At 37.4% G+C, this 18,334-nt stretch overlaps 1 protein-coding gene across 1 annotated transcript in view; it reads left to right on the forward strand.

The window, feature by feature from the left end:
• The window catches only part of IFT80 (intraflagellar transport 80), a 113,873-nt gene that overhangs the window by 32,556 nt on the left and 62,983 nt on the right, over positions 1 to 18,334 (forward strand). Inside the window, exons 6-8 of the mRNA XM_065942678.1 lie at positions 4,506 to 4,615; positions 8,215 to 8,304; positions 9,039 to 9,176. Of these exons, the coding sequence (XP_065798750.1) occupies positions 4,506 to 4,615; positions 8,215 to 8,304; positions 9,039 to 9,176 (338 nt within the window). The remainder of the gene's footprint in view (positions 1 to 4,505; positions 4,616 to 8,214; positions 8,305 to 9,038; positions 9,177 to 18,334) is intronic.

Consider the following 18,334-nt stretch of genomic DNA (forward strand, 5'->3'; position numbering starts at 1 on the left):
CTGCAAGTCTCCTCTGTCCATGGAATTTCCCAGGCAAGAATACTGGAGTGGGTTGCATTTTGTTCTCCAGGGGATCTTCCTGACCCAAAGACTGAACCTGCATCTCCTGCTTGACAAGTGGATTCTGTACGACTTTGCCACCTGGGAACTCTTTAGGAAGATTACCTTAGCAGTAGGATGTAGGATCAATTAGAGGAGGTAGAGGTTACACGGGGGTGACTGGTACAGAGGTTACTGAGGTGTTCTCTGCTAGTGTGCAGTGAGGCTTGAACAGAGGTGGTGATGAGAGTGGTTGGAAAAAGTGCATAGTTCTCAGCGGCCGAGAGGAATGAATCACCCTGTAAGAGGTGAAGAATTCAGAGGAAGAATGAATGAGGGAATATATGGGGAGGGATAATATACAAATATGTAGAGTTTGAAGTTTTGGCATGTCTTTGGGGTAGATGGAAATTTGTTAGAACTCAGAAATAAAGGCTGAAATATTAATGTGAGAGTCTGCTACAGAAAGGTGAATGGTGAAGCTATGGAGGAAGCTGAGATCCCCAAGGGAGAGGTGACTGAGGATAGAAAGTAAAGAAACACATGCCTTCATTTTAGCTTTTTTTCTCTGTACTGACCTGGCGACATACACAGCCAAAAAGTTTTCTTTTTTTTTTTTTGAGGAATATTTTCCACTTGATGTTACTTATTTGTTAATACATGTCTCTACAAATAGAATGAAAGGGAGATAATTCTTTGTTTTTGAATTCTTAATGATTTGACCACCAAAAAAATTGAAAAGCTTGCTGGCAAATATTGCAGCATATTTTAACTAGGTTTTAAAGGATAAAGTGCCTACTCCCATGAGCAACACAATAACAAATGGTTGCTTATTTCATTACAAAGTAGCAGTAGTGGTTACTAATAGATGGTGCTTATGTAGTGCCAAACCCTTCTCTGCCTTCTTATGTTCACTCTGTGTAGACCTATACTGCCTTCAACACAGAGGTAGCTAATGCTTCATGGTAATAGTGAAGAGTTTGTTTCAAAAGCATTCTTAAAAACATGCAAAAACAACATTTTAGGGGATACCTTTAGTATGAATGTGAAAAACATGGTATATTTGACTATGTACTTCCTTAAAACAATTGAAATACATTTTTGTCTCCTCTTCTGTGGTTTAAAATGCCTTCAACAGGTTGAAAGAATTTAGATAATTTGTTTTACAGAGAGATAAGGGTCTGACATTTAACACAACCCCAGGTGCATGTGGTTTCTTAAAAAATGTCAAAAAGATCACATGATCTTAGTGTACAAAGTCAGAAAAACAAGATCTTTTTGGGTGTCTTAACTGAAATGGAGCATAAATAAAAATTCCCAGTATAAAAAGCAAGAAATCAATTATTGCAAAACTATTTACGTTTTTTGTCCATTTTTGTTAAAGATGAAATTAATAACATCTCATTACATGGTTTGCTAAATTTTTTGTTGTAAAGTTTTTTAACCTGAAGGCTATATTATTATTTCCATACTGACTTTGCAAAGTGAAGTGTAGCTTTAATAAATGTTTTTAAAAAACATTTAAAAATATTAGAGATTTGTTTCAAATGCTAGTGAGATGGATTTTTTATAATAGAAATCATTGTTTTTATTATGAAGCTAATTCATCCACATTTAATAATCTTCTCTAGAACCACCTAAATCAAAGTTGTATAGCAATAGACATTCATGTATATAGGAATTTCACACTTAACATTTTATTCTAAATGTAAAGAATGAATATAAAGACGCATTCTCTTAGTTCTTGATGTTATATGCATTTTGAATATTGCTGATTAGGAAGCTGTAACTAATAAGGCAGTTATTGATCTTATTTAGGATTGCTTATTTATCATAAAAAATTCCTTGTTTGTTTTTGGATTGAAGGAATGTGGTTAAAAACCACATATTTTAACAAAGGAATTGTTTAAATTTTCCTTTACAAGCTTATTTTGTTTTATTCTTTAAGTTACTATACCTGTTTTTTTGACAGTATTATTGTTTAAAAAATTATCTTATAAGCAGGAAATGAATGATCTCCACATCCCAACATGGGAGGTAAGTTTTATGAAGATTTATAAGGTTTATAAACAAGGAAATGGTGACACAGCTGACTTAATGGAGCCACAGATTCAATGTGAAAGAGGACAGAAGAGTCCCTAGCTCTTCATCCTATACCCCAAACCATGTCTTTTACCACAACTAAAGGGCTAGAGTCACATCCTGTATAACTCAATGGGAGTTGTGTTTACTGAATTATTTCCTTGGGGGTAGATGTTTGTCATAGTTTTGTATACACTGAGGAAAGTGTAACTTTACTGAGTGTATTCGTGAAGCTTTGATAATTGATAATTAAAATATATAAATTTACTTTTTTGCACAATAATTACAACTGTAATAATGGAATAAAGAAGGAACCTGTAATTTACTCCCTTACAGTGCTTACCAAGAATCACATTTGGAATATCTGAAATTTTGGTTTACATTTTCTGGAGAGTTTATTAGAGTTGAACTCCGTTGATTTGGAGATTTACTTTGAGGCCCAGGTCAGCTCCTGGCTACTCCCAGATAATGTTCCAGGAGAATGTAGTTACTAAGAGCAGAAGAAGTGCTTCTGAGGTGAGCCATCTCATTGGCCATCTGTAGGTTCCTCTGAATCCAAACAGTCCTAGGTGTCACCAACTGACCAGGAAATTTAGACCCAGTATAATATCTAACCTATACCATGGAAGGAATGCTTATGGAGTTTTTTGGATTAGGTCTAAATCAGATTTTCTAAGTCCTCTAAGTCTGATTCCCATCACTTCATGGCAAATAGAAGGGAAAAAAGTAGAAACAGTGACATATTTTATTTTCTTGGGCTCCAAAATCACTGCAGATGGTGACTGCACCCATGAAATTTAAAAAGATACTTGCTCTTTGGAAGGAAAGCTATACAGACCTAGATAGGGTATTAAAAAGCAGGGACAACACTTTGCTGACAAAGGTTCATAAAGCCAAAGCTATGGTTTTTCCAGTAGTCATGTATGGATGTGAGAGTTGAACCATAAAGACTGCTGAGCGCAAAAGAATTGATGATTTTGAACTGTGGTGTTGGAGAAGACTCTTGAGAGTCCCTTGGACAGTAAGGAGATCAAACTAGTCAGTCCTAAAGGAAATCAACCTTGAATATTTTTTGGAAGGACTGATGCTGATGCTGAAGCTCCAATACTTTGGCCACCTGGTGCGAAGAGCTGACTCATTGGAAAGGACCCTGATGCTGGGAAAGACTGAAGGGAGGAGGAGAAGGGGAAGACACAGAATGAGATGAATGGCATTACCGACTCAATGGGCATGACTCTGCGTAAACTCCCAGAGATAGTGATGGGCAGGGAAGCCTGGCAGTCTGTGGAGTTGCAGAGAGTCATACGTGACTTAGCAAAGCCCTGTAAAGCACTGAGTGTTGTTTTAGTTGCCAAGTCTTCTGTGACCCCATGGGCTATTGGCTCCTCAGTCCATGGGATTTCCTAGGCAAGAGTACTGGAGTGGGTTGCCATTTCCTTCTCCAGGGAATCTTCCCGACCCAGGGATCAAACCCACGTCTCCTGCATCTTATACATTGGCAGGCAGATTCTTTACCACTGTGCCACCTGGGAAACCCAATTACAGCATTTTTCTTACTGAAATTTACTCCCTGTTGATTGCTGTTGCTTCCTGTTGATTTAATCTGTTGGGTTTTCCATTTCAATAAACACATTTTACTGATTGCTCATAAATCCTTAGATTTAGATTTCATTTTACTGTGAATGTAAATTTCTGAAGGATTTATTCACTCATTCACATAAAGTTAGCCTGACTTAGGAATCCTAGACAATTTTTAAAGGCTTGATTTTATAAATATAAATGGGTTAATATTTTATAGGTTTATTTTATAACCTGGATTCACTTCCCTAATGAATAGATTCTACTGAATAGGTAACTGGGTCAGTGGACCACAGACAATTTAATGCTCTCAATTGACATGATATTCATTTTTTAAAAGATAGGCTCAAGCAAAGCATAGTCTTCCAGAAGATATCAGGTAATCTGCAAAGTAATTGAATTAAAAAATACTTAAATCTTATCTCTAGGATTCCTATCCTAGGAATCGCTAAATTCCTGCCCTAGGAAATTGAAAACAGTATGAAATTTAATGTTGTTTGTAGTATGGTGGGTAAATCAAATTTGTACCTTTCCCGTGGAAGTGGAGTCAGCTTTATCCTGGCAATACTTTAGCCTCACTTCCAGGCCAAAGCCACACTTGATAGACAGCAAAACTTTCCGTAACCTCATATTTACTTTGCCTTTTATGTTTCAGTATCAGGCTATATACTCTGGTTTGGATAGGCCATTGAATAAGGAGGAAATGAAATGATACCTCAAATTGATTTTTTGACTTTCCTAACAATCTCCGTTTTATAAAGCATGATAATTAAAGTTTATCTTTTTCTTTTCTTTTCTTTTTACAGGAACACCAGTGTATTCGGTAGCATGGGGCCCTGATTCAGAAAAGGTTCTTTACACAGCAGGCAAGCAGCTGATCATTAAACCACTTCAACCAAATGCTAAAATTTTACAGGTACTTCTCAGGCATTTGTAAATTGTTATCAGGATCTGCCAGACTGCTCAGTAAGAGGTCACTTTCTTAGTAGTCCCGTTCTTCTGGGTGGGTTTGTTATAGTCTTTTAAGTATGTGGTTTTATCAGCCTTTACTATAGAACAGGGAATACCTGTTGATGTTTCCAACAAGGTTCACTTCTCTCTTATTCCAACTCTCATTATACCAGTAAATCATAAATATGTTTACATGATTTGGCACAAAATTCAAATTAGTACAGTCAGCCTCACTGTATAGATTTGAGACAGGATGGGACTAAATGGTAAAACTTTAAGAACTTGTTTAGACTGTTTTTTATCATCTCTAGTGTCTTCTTCCCCCTCCTCCCCATTGTCTGTTCAGTACCCTTGAACTTTCTCTAAGACCCTAGAATTCTTTTAGTATTTATTTAAAGTGGGTTGGGAGTAGTCAATGTAATGCTTAGAACAAATTGGGTATATATAATTTTACCAGTTACAGTGAAGCAGAACAATAGTGGCAGTTAAGACAGGTCAGGGTAGGACAAATTAATGGAAAACCTTTAAGCCTATCTCTGAGATTTTGATGTTTGATTTCAGTGTGAAGAGGCAGAATCATTTTCTTCATATTTTGATAGTAACACAGTATAGTGTAGGTAATAGAAATATAGGTTTTTGAGTTAGTCACCTAGGTTCAAATGTTCATTACTTATATGTAACTTTAGGCAAATTATAAAATATCTCAGAGCTTAAGCTTTCTCATCTCTTAGATGTGATCCTAATATCTAATTGATAGGATTGTTGTGAGGATTAAATGAGTTAAATTACAAAGTACACAGGACAGTGTATATAATAAAAATATTGAGTGTACACAATAAAGAGCAGTTGTTATTATTGATGTTATGGTGTTATTATATCACCTGTAACTTTTATTCAGCTGCTAATAAATTAGAGCCAAGGAGGCCAGTTAATAGGTCAGGGATTTGGTGCTAGAGATTCACTGGCTACAGAAGGGATAAAAGTGTTTTAAGAAGAAGCATCAGGGTTTTTAGTTTGGTTTTTGCCATGCTGTGTGGCTTCCAGGATCTTAGTTCCTGGACCAGGGATTGAACCTTAGTTCCTGGGTTCCTGGCAGTGGAAGCTCAGAGTCATAACTACTGGGCTACCAGGGAATTCCCGAGAAGCATCATGTTTAACAGTTCAGTAGATAGAGAATTTGGAGAGTAAGGATATAGAAATGACTTTGAGGTTACATATTAGCCACTTCTGTGTAGAGTTATGCTATACATATTCCATACGGTCATCGTGTATTTACATTTTTACTGCATGCGGAACACTCTCCTAAGAACTGTGAAACAACAGAAGCGGAATAAGCTAGGGAAGAGGACTGGTTCTTCCTGCCTTTAGTCAAAGTCCTTCCATACCACTTATACCCTGAAAATGTTCTTTGAAATCATACAGCAAAAGCAGGCCCAATGAATCTTTTAATTTATAAATATATGACTTGTTTGTGCTGTGCTGTGCTTAGTCGCTCAGTTGTGTCCAACTCTTTGCAATCCTGTGGCCTGTAGCCCGCCAGGCACCTCTGTCCATGGGGATTCTCCAGGCAAGAATACTGGAATGGGTTGCCATGCCCTCCTCCAGTGGATCTTCCCAACCCAGGTATTGAACCCAGGTCTGTCGAATTGCAGGCATATTCTTTACCATCTGAGCCACCAGGGAAGCCCGTGATTTGTTCAGATACCTGTAATTTAGCATATATAAATTAAACTCAGGAAGATGATTATGTCACCATTGATAAAGTTCTGTTTCTGTGGTTCAGTGAAACCTTTGACTCAGGAAATAGTGGAGGGAAAAATTCAGCTAGAGTGAAGGAGTTAAAGGAGTTAAATAGAATTCGTAATTTAATGCAAATCTATTCCTTTTGGAAAACTAAAGCTCCAGCAGTTTTTCCTTGGTATAAATATATACTCAACTTTAGATTGTTCACAAAAAAGAAAGCTTACTTAATTCTTGCTTGTAGAATACAGTTCAAAAGTGTACACCTCATTTCCTTTAAGAGCTTTAGGGACTCTTCTAGAGGCCCAGAACTTGATTTCACAGTGAAAAAACTTGCTTATTTAATTAATCAGTGATAATGTGATGCATACTTACTATATCTCAGGCACTCTGTTGAGTGTAAGCCTTGTACTATAACATATTCAAAGTGAAACAGAACATAGTTTCTGGTCTCAAGGAGCTCATGGTTCAAAGGAATTTCACAAAATGCCTAATACCTTAAAAAATAATTGAAAACTGTGTATGCATTATGTATAATGTGTAAATATAGGTACTGTGTAAGTGATATCCTAAATTACAAGGAAAATTTAAACCATATTTTGTTCCTAACATTTAAATATGAAAATTTTATTTTTTTAACTTTAAAATAAAACTGAGAATATTTGCATGTGTGTATTTTTATATATCTATGTTTATATATTGAAATTTTTATCTTAGCAGTTTATTTCAGGACAGTGGCTTAATTTAAAGTAACTTGTGAAAATTATTGCTCTCAAAACATTTGTTTTTGACAATGTATATTTTTATGTATTTTGAATAAAGCAAGTTATGAATTATTGCTTATTCTTAGGGCTTGCTGCTGCTGCTTATTTGACCCTAATTTGATATGTTTTTTTTTTTTCCATATACATGAAGAACAATAGATTGGGAAGGATCTATAGAATGAAAATCCTTGAAATCAGTCACTCTTTGATGCAAACTTAGTTGACTCAGACATTAAAATATATAGTCTTCAAGAAAAATTCTTTTTCAGTTATATTATTCAAATATAGTGAAAGATTAATGGCTTTTAATTACATGTGTGGTAATAGCTAAATAAGCACATAAATTATATTTAAGAGTGATAAGACATCCATATTTACTTTATAGATTGTCCAGTTTTGGGGTGACTTATGTAGATATATACACAAATATGTATGTATTCTGTACATGTATGGAATATATATTTCTGTAGAAAGCCTCTTTTGTTATATAGTAAATACAGCAGAAGGTTCTCAGAGTAGTTAGTGTCTGTTCTAAGGGCATGAAGGTAAAGAGAATGACTCTTAGGGGAATGAACAGGAGAGAATAAAGAGAGTAATAAAGAGGACGTCCATGTAGTAGAAGATTTAAAAAAAAAAAAAAGAATTAGCAAACAAAATTGAAAGCAGTATCAATAACAGCATCAGGTGTGGAAAGGGAGAAAAACTTGGATTTAACTAAGTTTTGGAGTACATAACATATGTTCATATTCATTCCATTATCATCACACAGACTTCAAGCTTGTAACAGTTCAACAGCAAGTGATTTTCCATCTGGGGTCCAGGTTATTGAGGAGGCTTATAAGGATGTAAGTTATATAGTGGATGTCATAGCACAAGGCGCTTTTCATTAGTTTAAATCAGAAATGAAACAAACAAATAGCTTGTGCATAATGGCTATGAAAGGAAGATAGGAGTTTTCTCAAAGAAGACTAGAGAACACTAGAAAGAGGCTGAAAAAAAAAGTCTTAGAAAGTTTTCAGTGCCCTTGAAGTTATAATTTATATCTTATTTTTTCTCCTAGTGGAAAGCTCATGATGGCATTATTTTAAAAGTAGATTGGAACTCTGTCAATGATTTGATTTTATCTGCTGGCGAAGACTGTAAATATAAGGTATGTTTGAATTTATCAACTGGTTGAAAGAATCAAATTTTGGTGAAAAGTATTTAGCATGTACGAATATTCTTTAAGTCCTTCACTTTAGCCATATCTTTTAATCTAACAATTCAGGAAATTGTTATTTTATAATTTTCAGTGGTATTTTGAAGTGTTGCCTTTCTCCTTGGCCTATTTCATTGACCTATAAAATTTGATTTAATGAGTAGTAACATGAATACAATGCCTTGTTTTAGTGACTATTTAAATCAATTTAAGGCTTAAAAAGTCAACCATACAGGTTTATTAAACATTAATCAGCTCCAGACCAAAATAATTTGTGAGGAAGAATAAGATTTATGGTAAATATAGTTGGAAAAAATTTGGCTCAAATAAATACTTTCAGGGAAAGTTTAAACATTATTATTAAATTTAAATTAAATTTAAATTTAAAATTATTAAATTTAAAAGGATTACAGTGGGTAGGTTTTAGCATTAATTAAAGACTTAGTAAAATCCAAAATTATCACAATGTTACTGTAACTTTTTCTTTGAGATATTTAGGTTTCTAGGAATACAGCTTCCCCCATCCCCCGAGCCCCCCCCAACCTTTGTGGATAGTAAAGACATGTAATTGCTAATATTATAAAGTGATGATTTCTAAATCTTTACTTGATATTTCATTGGAAGGCAGACTTGTTTGTAATAATGTGATGACTGCTATAATAGATTTTTTAAATTTACTTTTGTAGGTATGGGATAGTTACGGCCGCCCTCTCTACAGTTCTCAACCTCATGAGCATCCTATTACCTCAGTAGCCTGGGCTCCAGATGGAGAATTATTTGCTGTTGGATCATTTCATACTTTACGCTTGTGTGATAAAACTGGGGTAAGTCATAGTGGTGAGCAATCACAGATGTGCTGTCATAAATGTGATAATGCACAACACACCTAGTTTTTAGTCTTTAAAAAACATTTTCAGTGATGCATTTGACTGCATCTTTCTGATTTGTCTTCTTAATATATTGGTTCAATCAATTCCAGATTTATGGGACCATCCAAGCTCTTTAAGTTCAATTTGAAGACTGAGTATGTTCTCTACTATCGTCTTTCTGAAAATACTTATTTTAAGCATATTTGTGAAAGATAGTAAAGTGTTAAAATTTATACCCAATCAACATAGAGAGTTGAGTTTTGAACTTTTTTTTAACTGTCAATGTGCTTCATACAAAATTTTGGTTGCATATTTTTGGTAAAGAATTGATAGTAAATTTTTTAAATGGTCATTTTAATACCAAAGATTTCATATTTGAATGCAGGTGTGATTTTTCTCTCAGAAGAGTATGCCCTGTATACAAATCCTGTTTAAAACATAGGCAAACAACCCAGCTCAGCAGCGTTTACCATTGTACTTAGAGAATGAATTGTTTCATCAACGTGCTCCCAAGGCAGCAGCATTAAATGAGAGACTATTCCATATTGTTCCTGACTGTGAGAAAATCATAATTTTTCTGTGGCTTATTTTCCTCAAATGTAAAATAAGGCAGTTAATTTTGAATTCTTAGAGCTTTATAAACACAAAAATCTTAAATGTGAATTTGCTTTTTTCTGATTTGGGTACCTAAAAACCTAAATATAATTCTCTATTCCTAGAAGCACAGAACTTTACTTCTGTTTGACAGATGTTCTCTAGATGTGCATCGTTAATTTTATGATGTTGTCTTAGTTTCAGGTGTATAGCAAAGTGAATCAGTTATATAGATACATATATCCACTCTTTTTAAGTTTCTTTTCCCATACAAGTCATTACAGAGTATTGAGTAGAGTTCTTGATATAACACATTTTAACAGTGGTTGTTTCTGGAGTTTGAAGTAGTAGGTGATGTTTTTTGAAAACTGCATTTTCTAAAATTTTCAAATAAAGATATGCTTTGTATAACTTTTGAAGAGGGGAACAAAGCTAGATTTATTTTTTACTTTTAATTTGCTTGCAGAATTCATTGGGTTCTCTAATCATGTAATTCAGCTTTCTTTTTTAAAAAAACTGATTTTTGGAGCTATTTAATTTGTATGTATATGTGATAAAAGATGGAAAATTATTTTTAAGGTGACACATAGAACATATATATCTTTACTGGAAGATAATTCTGTTCATTGAGATATAAGTGCTATAAGCATTTTGGGTCAAAACAAAATTACCTGGGGACTTCCTGGTAATCCAGTGATTAAAATGGCATGCTTCCAATGCAGGGGGCATGGGTTCAGCCCTGGTCAGGGAATTAAGATCCCACATAATGTGTGGCCAATAAATAAATAAAATTAAAAAACAAACAAAAACCCTCAAAACTAAATTACCTGTATAAGTACTTCCTGTACATCTTTTTAAAAAATGTCAAACAAATATTGTCCCTTTGGAGTTTACTTTCTTATTGATAAGATGGGTATTAAATGATTAATTACCCACTCAGTTATTTAATTACAGTTGTAATAAATTTTACAAGAAGGTACAGGCTTCTCCTAGTAATGAGAACTAATATCTTTAGGGGGTCAAGAAAAGTTCGTGTGGTGAAAGATAAGAAGGGCAATACTTATTGAGATTCTTCACCTTTTCCACTTACCAAGTAAGTGGTGTCAAGTTAGAGCCTAAAATTTAAGTCAGTGGGTGCCGAATACTTTTCTCACACAGTTATCTCTTGAAAAAACCTTACTAAGGTTTCTTTTAAGAAGTACATATTCTCGTCAGCCTGAAAATGTCACTCTTAAATGTAGCTCCTTGTTTTTTTTTTCCTCATAGCCTTGCAACTTCAGTTCAATTCAATAGCTCAGTCATGTCCGACTCTTTGCGACCCCATGGACTGCAGCACTCCAGGCCTCCCTGTCCACCACCAACTCCCAGAGTTTACTTAAACTCACGTCCGTTGAGTCGGTGATGCCATCGAACCATCTCATCCTCAGTTGTCCCCTTCTCCTCCTGCCTTCAATCTTTCCCAGCATGAGGGTCTTCTTAAATGAGTCAGTTCTTCACATCAGGTGGCCAAAGTACTGGAGTTGCAGCTTCAACGTCAGTCCTTCCAGTGAATATTCAGGACTGATCTCCTTTAGGATGGACTGATTAGATCTCCTTGCCATCCAAGGGACCGTCAAGAGTCTTCTTCAACACCACAGTTCAAAAGCATCAACTCTTCGGTGCTTAGCATTCTTTATAGTCCAACTCTCACATCCATACATGACTACTGGAAAAAGCATATCCTTGACTAGACAGACCTTTGTTGGCAAAGTAATGTCTCTGCTTTTTAATATGCTGTCTAGGTTGGTCATGATTTTTCTCCCAAGGAGTAAGTGTCTTTTAATTTCATGGCTGCAGTCACCATCTGTGGTGATTTTGGAACCTCCAGAAATAAAGTCTGTCACTATTTCCACTGTTTCCCCATCTATTTGCCATTAAGTGATGGGACCGAATGCCATGATCTTAGTTTTCTGAATGTTGAGCTTTAAGCCAACTTTTTCACTCTCCTCTTTTACTTTCATCAAGAGGCTCTTTAGCCTTTCCCTTCTGCAGGGGATCTTCCCAATCCAGGGATCGAATCCAGGTCTCCTGCATTGCAGGCGTATTATTTACCAGCTGAGCCACAAGGGAAGCCCAAGAATACTGGAGTGGGTAGCCTATCTCTTCTCCAGTGGATCTTCCCGACCTAGGAATTGAACTGGGGTCTCCTGCATTGCAGGCGGATTCTTTACCAAATGAGCTATCAGGGAAGCCCAACCTGCAACTTAAAGTTGCATACTTAATAGTAGTAATCATTTATCCAGGGCCAGATTCTGTGGAAGAATGTCAGTGTTAGAGATGATAAAAATCTGAGGAAGGATATGTATCCTAGCATTTGCTACAAATGTATTATTTCTATTTTGAGAGCTGTTTTGAGAGCTCTTCACAAATTTTTAGTTGAGTGCAGTTTTCGTAATCAATGTTTTCTTAAAAATTCTTTTTAGGTTTTCTTGGAGAAATTAGATAGTAATTTTATAATATAAGCTTTAAAGTGTGATGTTGATATAAACTTTCTGGTTACCTGTGAAATAATAAGCCAAGAAAAATGTGGCTTTTGTAAACATTTTCTTTTAATGTTTTTCAAGAAATATTTGTAATGGGGAGAAAAAAGATCAAATGCTCAAATAGTAGGTTTTGGTTTGAATGTATTCCTTAGCATGCATGTATGTAACCAAACTGATGAAAGAAATATTTGAAAAAGCAGAAATTTTTGTATTTTTGTCTAGGTATATCACTGCAACTCAGTTGTTATATAGTAAATCTAATATTCTCACTAACTTTCATCTTAAGATTGGAATTTTTTAGAAAAGACTCTCACTAAGCTGATATGAAACTCTGGTTCCTATTTACATCTTCTGTTTAGGAAGGCAAGTTAACCTATATTGGTTCAGAACTCACGTCCTGGCTAACTTTTAAAGACTGTGGTTCAAATATAATTTTCATTTTCAGAGTCATTGTCATTCAAATCATTCTGGTTTGCCCTACTTGTTTTCAAGCCAGAGGCAAACCTGAGACCTTAGTGTAAGTGGTATACCACGGTGTAGTTAGTGTCATGGTTTTACTGTGTTGATTCAAGTCAGTTGCATGTATAGGCTGCTTGATGGTGTTCCAAGGGCTTCATAGTAGTAGGTTAGTCGCTCAGCTGTGTCCAACTCTTTGCAGCCCCATGGACTGTAGCCTGCCAGGCTCCTCTGTCCATGGGATTCTCCAGGCAAGAATACTGGAGTGGGTTGCCATTCCCTTCTCCAGAGGAGCTTCTCAACCCAAAGATCAAAGCCGGCTCTCCTGCACTGTAGGCAGATTCTTTATCATCTAAGCTACAGGGAAGGGCCTTGTACCAGTCTCTAACTTCTTCCACTCCAGATCCTACCCCAGATTGTGCATAGAGGGAGTTACATGTTGCCTCTTTGCTGTCATTAGTGTAAATCAGAGATGGTAGACCAGGACCCCACTGGACAGCCATCACAGTACTTGTTGGAGATGGCCTCTGCTTCAGTATTACAGGGCTGGAATGGTCTGAGAGGCTCTAGCTCGCAGACTCTACAGTACCTGGTGGGGAGGGAGAAAGGTGCTCCCTCTGCTCACTTGAATGCAGAGCAGGAATGTTCCACAGGGCTCCATCCCACTGTCTCCACAGCATGCAGTGCCATGGCTTCTTTCATTGTGTTTGGAGAAGGGTAGTTATGTCCAAAGGGTTCCGTCTTGCATTGCAGTCCCACTCCGCAGCCCCTTGACCAGAGAATAAGCATTACTTGGTGCTTGTTTTGTCCCATATACTCCTTAGAGTTAATATAATGCTATTTCATATAAAATATAAAAACCTTACATGCATGTTGTTCCATTTACCCACCTCTCCTCTATAGTTGTATCACATATCACAGTAAGTTATAATTTTTATTTTTAGAAGCCATTCATTTTAAAGAAATTAAAAGAAAGAGGATAGAAAGAAATGTTTAGCATTTCTAGTGCTCTTCATTTCTTCCTGAATATCCTAATGTCCAGTCAATATAATTTTTCTTCAACCTAAAAACCTTCCTTGAGGCTTATCTCATAGTGCATAGGACTTTCCTGGTGGCTCAGATGGTGAGGAATCCACCCACAGTGCAGGAGACCTGGGTTAGATTCCTGGGTTGGGAAGATCCCTGGAGGAGGGCATGGCAGCCCACTCCAGTATTCTTGCCTGGAGAATCCCCATGGACAGAGGAGCCTGGCGGGCCGCAGTCCATGGGGTCACAAAGAGTGAGACATGACTGAGCGACTAAACACACACACAACACAGCACATAGTGTATAACTGCTAGTGATGAATTTTCTTTTAGTTTTTCTGAAAATGTTTTTATTTTTCTCTTCACTAGATTTATAGTTCTGGGCTGACAGAGCTTTTTATCCTTTCTCTCAGTGCTTTAAAGGTGTTGCTCCACTCCCTTTTGGTCTGTGTTATTTTTGAGGAGAAACAGGTGACTTGGTATCGTTGCTCTCCTGAGTGTAGGGTGGCCTTTACTTCTGGCTGGTTTGCGGATACTCTGTCTTTGCTTTCCAGCAGTTTGATAGGGTATGACTTTCATGGTATTTATCATGTTTGGGATTCTCTATACTTCTTGAATATGTAAATTTATGATTTCATCAAATGGGGAAATTTTGGCCATTATTTTTTTCAAATTTTATGCCCCATTCTCTGTTTCCTTCCCTGCTGGAGGCGCAATTAAAAATTTTTTAGACCTTTGCTTTTTTTAAAATCAGGTCGGTAAGGCTCTGTTCACATTACTTCCATCTTTTTTCCTTCTCACTTCTAGAAATTTATCTGAAGAGATCATTGAACATGTACACAATGATGTGTGCATAATGATCTCATCACAGTATCATAATAGTAAAAATCAGAAATAAGTTGTGTCTATAAGTGAGAATCTGATTAGGTTATTATTCTGTATACCCAAAATGGAATACCCTCAATTCATTTAAAGTGGGGAAGAGGGATTATATTTAATAACCTGGAAAGCTATATATGGTGATTTATTTAGTAAAAAAACCAGATTTTATTTTGTGATCTCACTTACATAAATTGTATACCAACATCAAAAACTTATAGCAACCAGGAGTAATGCTTAATGAAAATAAGAACAAGGATGCTGAATTTTGGTAAGAAAGCACTGTGGCATCTTTTTGTTTACCTGCCTGCCATCTGCCGTTGCTCGCTTGGCAGCGGCCTTGGGGACGGAAGCCTATGTTCTAGTAGAGCTCATTGGTCTCAGGATGGTTTGTTGTTGTTCAGTTGCTAAGTTGTGTCCGACTCTTTGTGACCCCATGGACTTCAGTACACCAGGCTTCCCTGTCCTTCAGTGTCTCCCGTAGTTTGCTCAGATTCATGTCTGTTCAGTTGGTGGTGCTATCTAACCATCTCATCCTCTGCTGCCCTGTCTCCTTTTGCGCTCAGTCTTTCCCAGCATCAGGGTCTTTTCCAATGAGTTGGCTCTTCCCATCAGGTGGCCAAAGTATTAGAGCTTCAGCTTTAGCATCAGTCCTTCCGATGAATATTCAGGACCAATTTTCTTTAGAATTGAATGGCTTGATCTCCTTGCAGTCCAAGACTCTCAAGAGTCTTCTCCAGCTCCACAATTCGAAAGCATCAATTGTTCAGTGCTCAGCCTTGTTTATGGTCCAACTCTCACACTCATACATAACTGCTGGAAAAACCATAGCATTGACTATACTGAATTTTGTTGGCAAAGTGATGTCTTTGCTTTATGATATGCTGTCTAGCTTTGTCTTAGCTTTCCTTCCAAGGAGGACCATGTCCTTAAAAAATTATAGTTGTACTTTTTGACCCTTTTGGTGGTTCCCCTGAGAGACCAGCATAAAGGCTTGTCTTTGTTTTGCCTTCCTTGGAAGTCTCTCAGAGCTGGAAAGGCTACCCGTATGTCATCTGTTGAAAGCATGTGAAGACATACTATGCACAGCCACTTGGAACAAGGGTTGGTGAATGGGGCAAACAGCAGATAGACCAAAAAGCCTGGGAAGGAAGAGGCTGAGACAGAAGATATATGGAAAAATAAGGGCACTGGAGAGCTGTCACATGTACTGAGATATCAGTGTGCAACACATGTGCTCATGGCTAGACACACAGACTTTAGAGGTGTGCCACTGGCAGACTTTTGAGCTCTGCACATGCAGGAGGTGAAGGCTAAGACACACAGACTTTAGAGGTGTGCCATTGGCAGACTTTTGAGCTCTGCACACGCAGGAGGTGAAGGCTGACACACAAGACTTTAGAGGTGTGCCATTGGCAGACTTTTGAGCTCTGCACATGCAGGAGATGAAGGCTAAGGCAGAATTATAGGTGGCCTGGCTAAGTGTTGAAGGAGTGCCTCGGCTCAGAGCTGATTGGGAAAGAATGGGAGAGTATTTTTTTTCTTTCTCTTTGGCTTTGTCAGGTCATTGGCTGATCACTGAGATAACAGAATGGAGACTTCAGTGCCTGTACATGAAGGTAGTACAATCTTTGCAAAGATAAATTGGAAAAATCACTAAATGAACAGATGACTACTGTCCTCAAAAAGCAGCAGCAGCAAGCCCTGGGGAGGGAGGAAGAATTTGATTTCCAGAGTTTACCACATTTTAATATTCAAAAAGGTCCACTTTTTAACAACAAAAAAGCAAAGTACACAAAATATGGCCCTTTCATAGGAAAAAAAGAAATAGAAACTGTTCCTCCAGAAGCCTATTGTGTTATGCCCGATGTCCGAATCCCAGAGCGGGAAGAGAGAAGGCTTCCAAGACAATGCAACTCGCAAAAAAGGGAAGTTTATTGCTGACTCGAGTCAGGGCTCCTGCCGCGTCCAATGCAGTGGTGCGGGGTCAGAGAGCACTGAGCCCAAGCTGTTACCCAAATTTATAGGGTGTGCATAAGCAGTTGGTAGCTGGCTTAAGCGGATTGGTTACATGTTTGCAAAGCAATTTTATTGGTCCAAATTTTCACGGGCTTTTTTCAAACTTGGGTGTTCGTGGGCTTTTTAGCTTTCCCCTGATAGGTTCCCTCTTTCTTACTAGGCACATGTTGATTGGCTGGCTTCAGGTGGCCTGATAATCATGTTACCCCAGACAACCAGGCCTATTCCTAATCTAGGCTGCCTGTCATGGCGTTAGCCCTGGCAGCCTCACACATTGTTGGACTTATTAGACAAAGACTTTAAATCAGGTCTTACAGAAATTATAAAAAAAAAAAAGAACCAAATAAAAATCTTTAACTAAAAAAAAAAAAAGAGCAAAGAATAAAAGAAGTGCATTGTAAATGCTCCCATAAATCCCAAGTATATTCAATTTCTTCAGTAATGGGTATCATGCAGATAAGCATTACAATGTAATGCTATTTCCTGTTCATCAGAAAATGGGGGAAATGGGCCTCTGTCCCTACAACTTTCCTCAAGTATAACTTGGCAGAGTCTATCAAGATCCTTGAAGTCTTTGACATAGCTATTATACTTTCAAGGAAGTTTAAAAACACATTGCATGTTTATTTGTTCATTTATTTTCAATATAGCTGAAAGCAAAGAGGAGCTAAAGAGCTTCTTGATGAAGGTGAAAGAGGAGAGTGAAAAAGCTGACTTAAAACTCAACATTCAAAAATCGAAGATCATGGCATCTGGTCCCATCACTTCATGGCATATAGATGGGGAAACAATCGAAACAGTGACAGACTTTATTTTCTTGGGCTCCAAAATCACTGCAGATGGTGACTGAAGTCATGAAATTAAAAGATGCTTGCTCCTTGAAAGAAAAACTATGACAAACCTAGACAGCGTATTAAAAATCAGACTTTGCTGACAAAGGTCTATGTAATCAATGTGAAAGTGAAAGTCACTCAGTCGTATCTGCTTCTGCGACCCCATGGACTGTACAGTCCATGGAATTCTCCATGCCACAATACTAGAGTGGATAGCCTTTCCCTTCTCCAGGGGATTTTCCCAACCCAGGGATTGAACTCAGGTCTCCTGCATTGCAGGCAGATTCTTTACCTGCTGAGCCACAGGGAAGGCCAAGAATACTGGAGTGGGTAGCCTATCCCTTCTCCAGCGGATTTTCCCGACCCAGGAATCAGCTCAGGGTCTCCTGCATTGCAGGTGGATTCTTTACTAACTGAGCTCTCAGAGGAACCCCTGTATAGTCAAAGCTATGGCTTTTCCAGTAGTCATGTATGGATGTGAGAATTGGATCATAAAGAAGGCTGAACACCGAAGAATTGATGCTTTTGAACTGTGGTGTTGGGACTCTTGAGAGTCCCTTGGACTGCATGGAGATGAAACCAGTCCATCCTAAAGGAGATCAGTCCTGAATATTCATTGGAAGGCCCGTTGCTGAAGCTGAAAAGTTCCAATACTTGGCCACCTGATGTGAAGAGTCAACTGATTAGAAAACTCCTTGATGCTGGGAAAGATTGAAGGCAGGAGGAAAAGGGGACGACAGAGGACGAGATGGTTCGATAGCATCACCGACTCAATGGACATGAGT

Source organism: Muntiacus reevesi, chromosome 8, assembly GCF_963930625.1.
Source record: "Muntiacus reevesi chromosome 8, mMunRee1.1, whole genome shotgun sequence".
Lineage (NCBI taxonomy): Eukaryota > Metazoa > Chordata > Mammalia > Artiodactyla > Cervidae > Muntiacus > Muntiacus reevesi.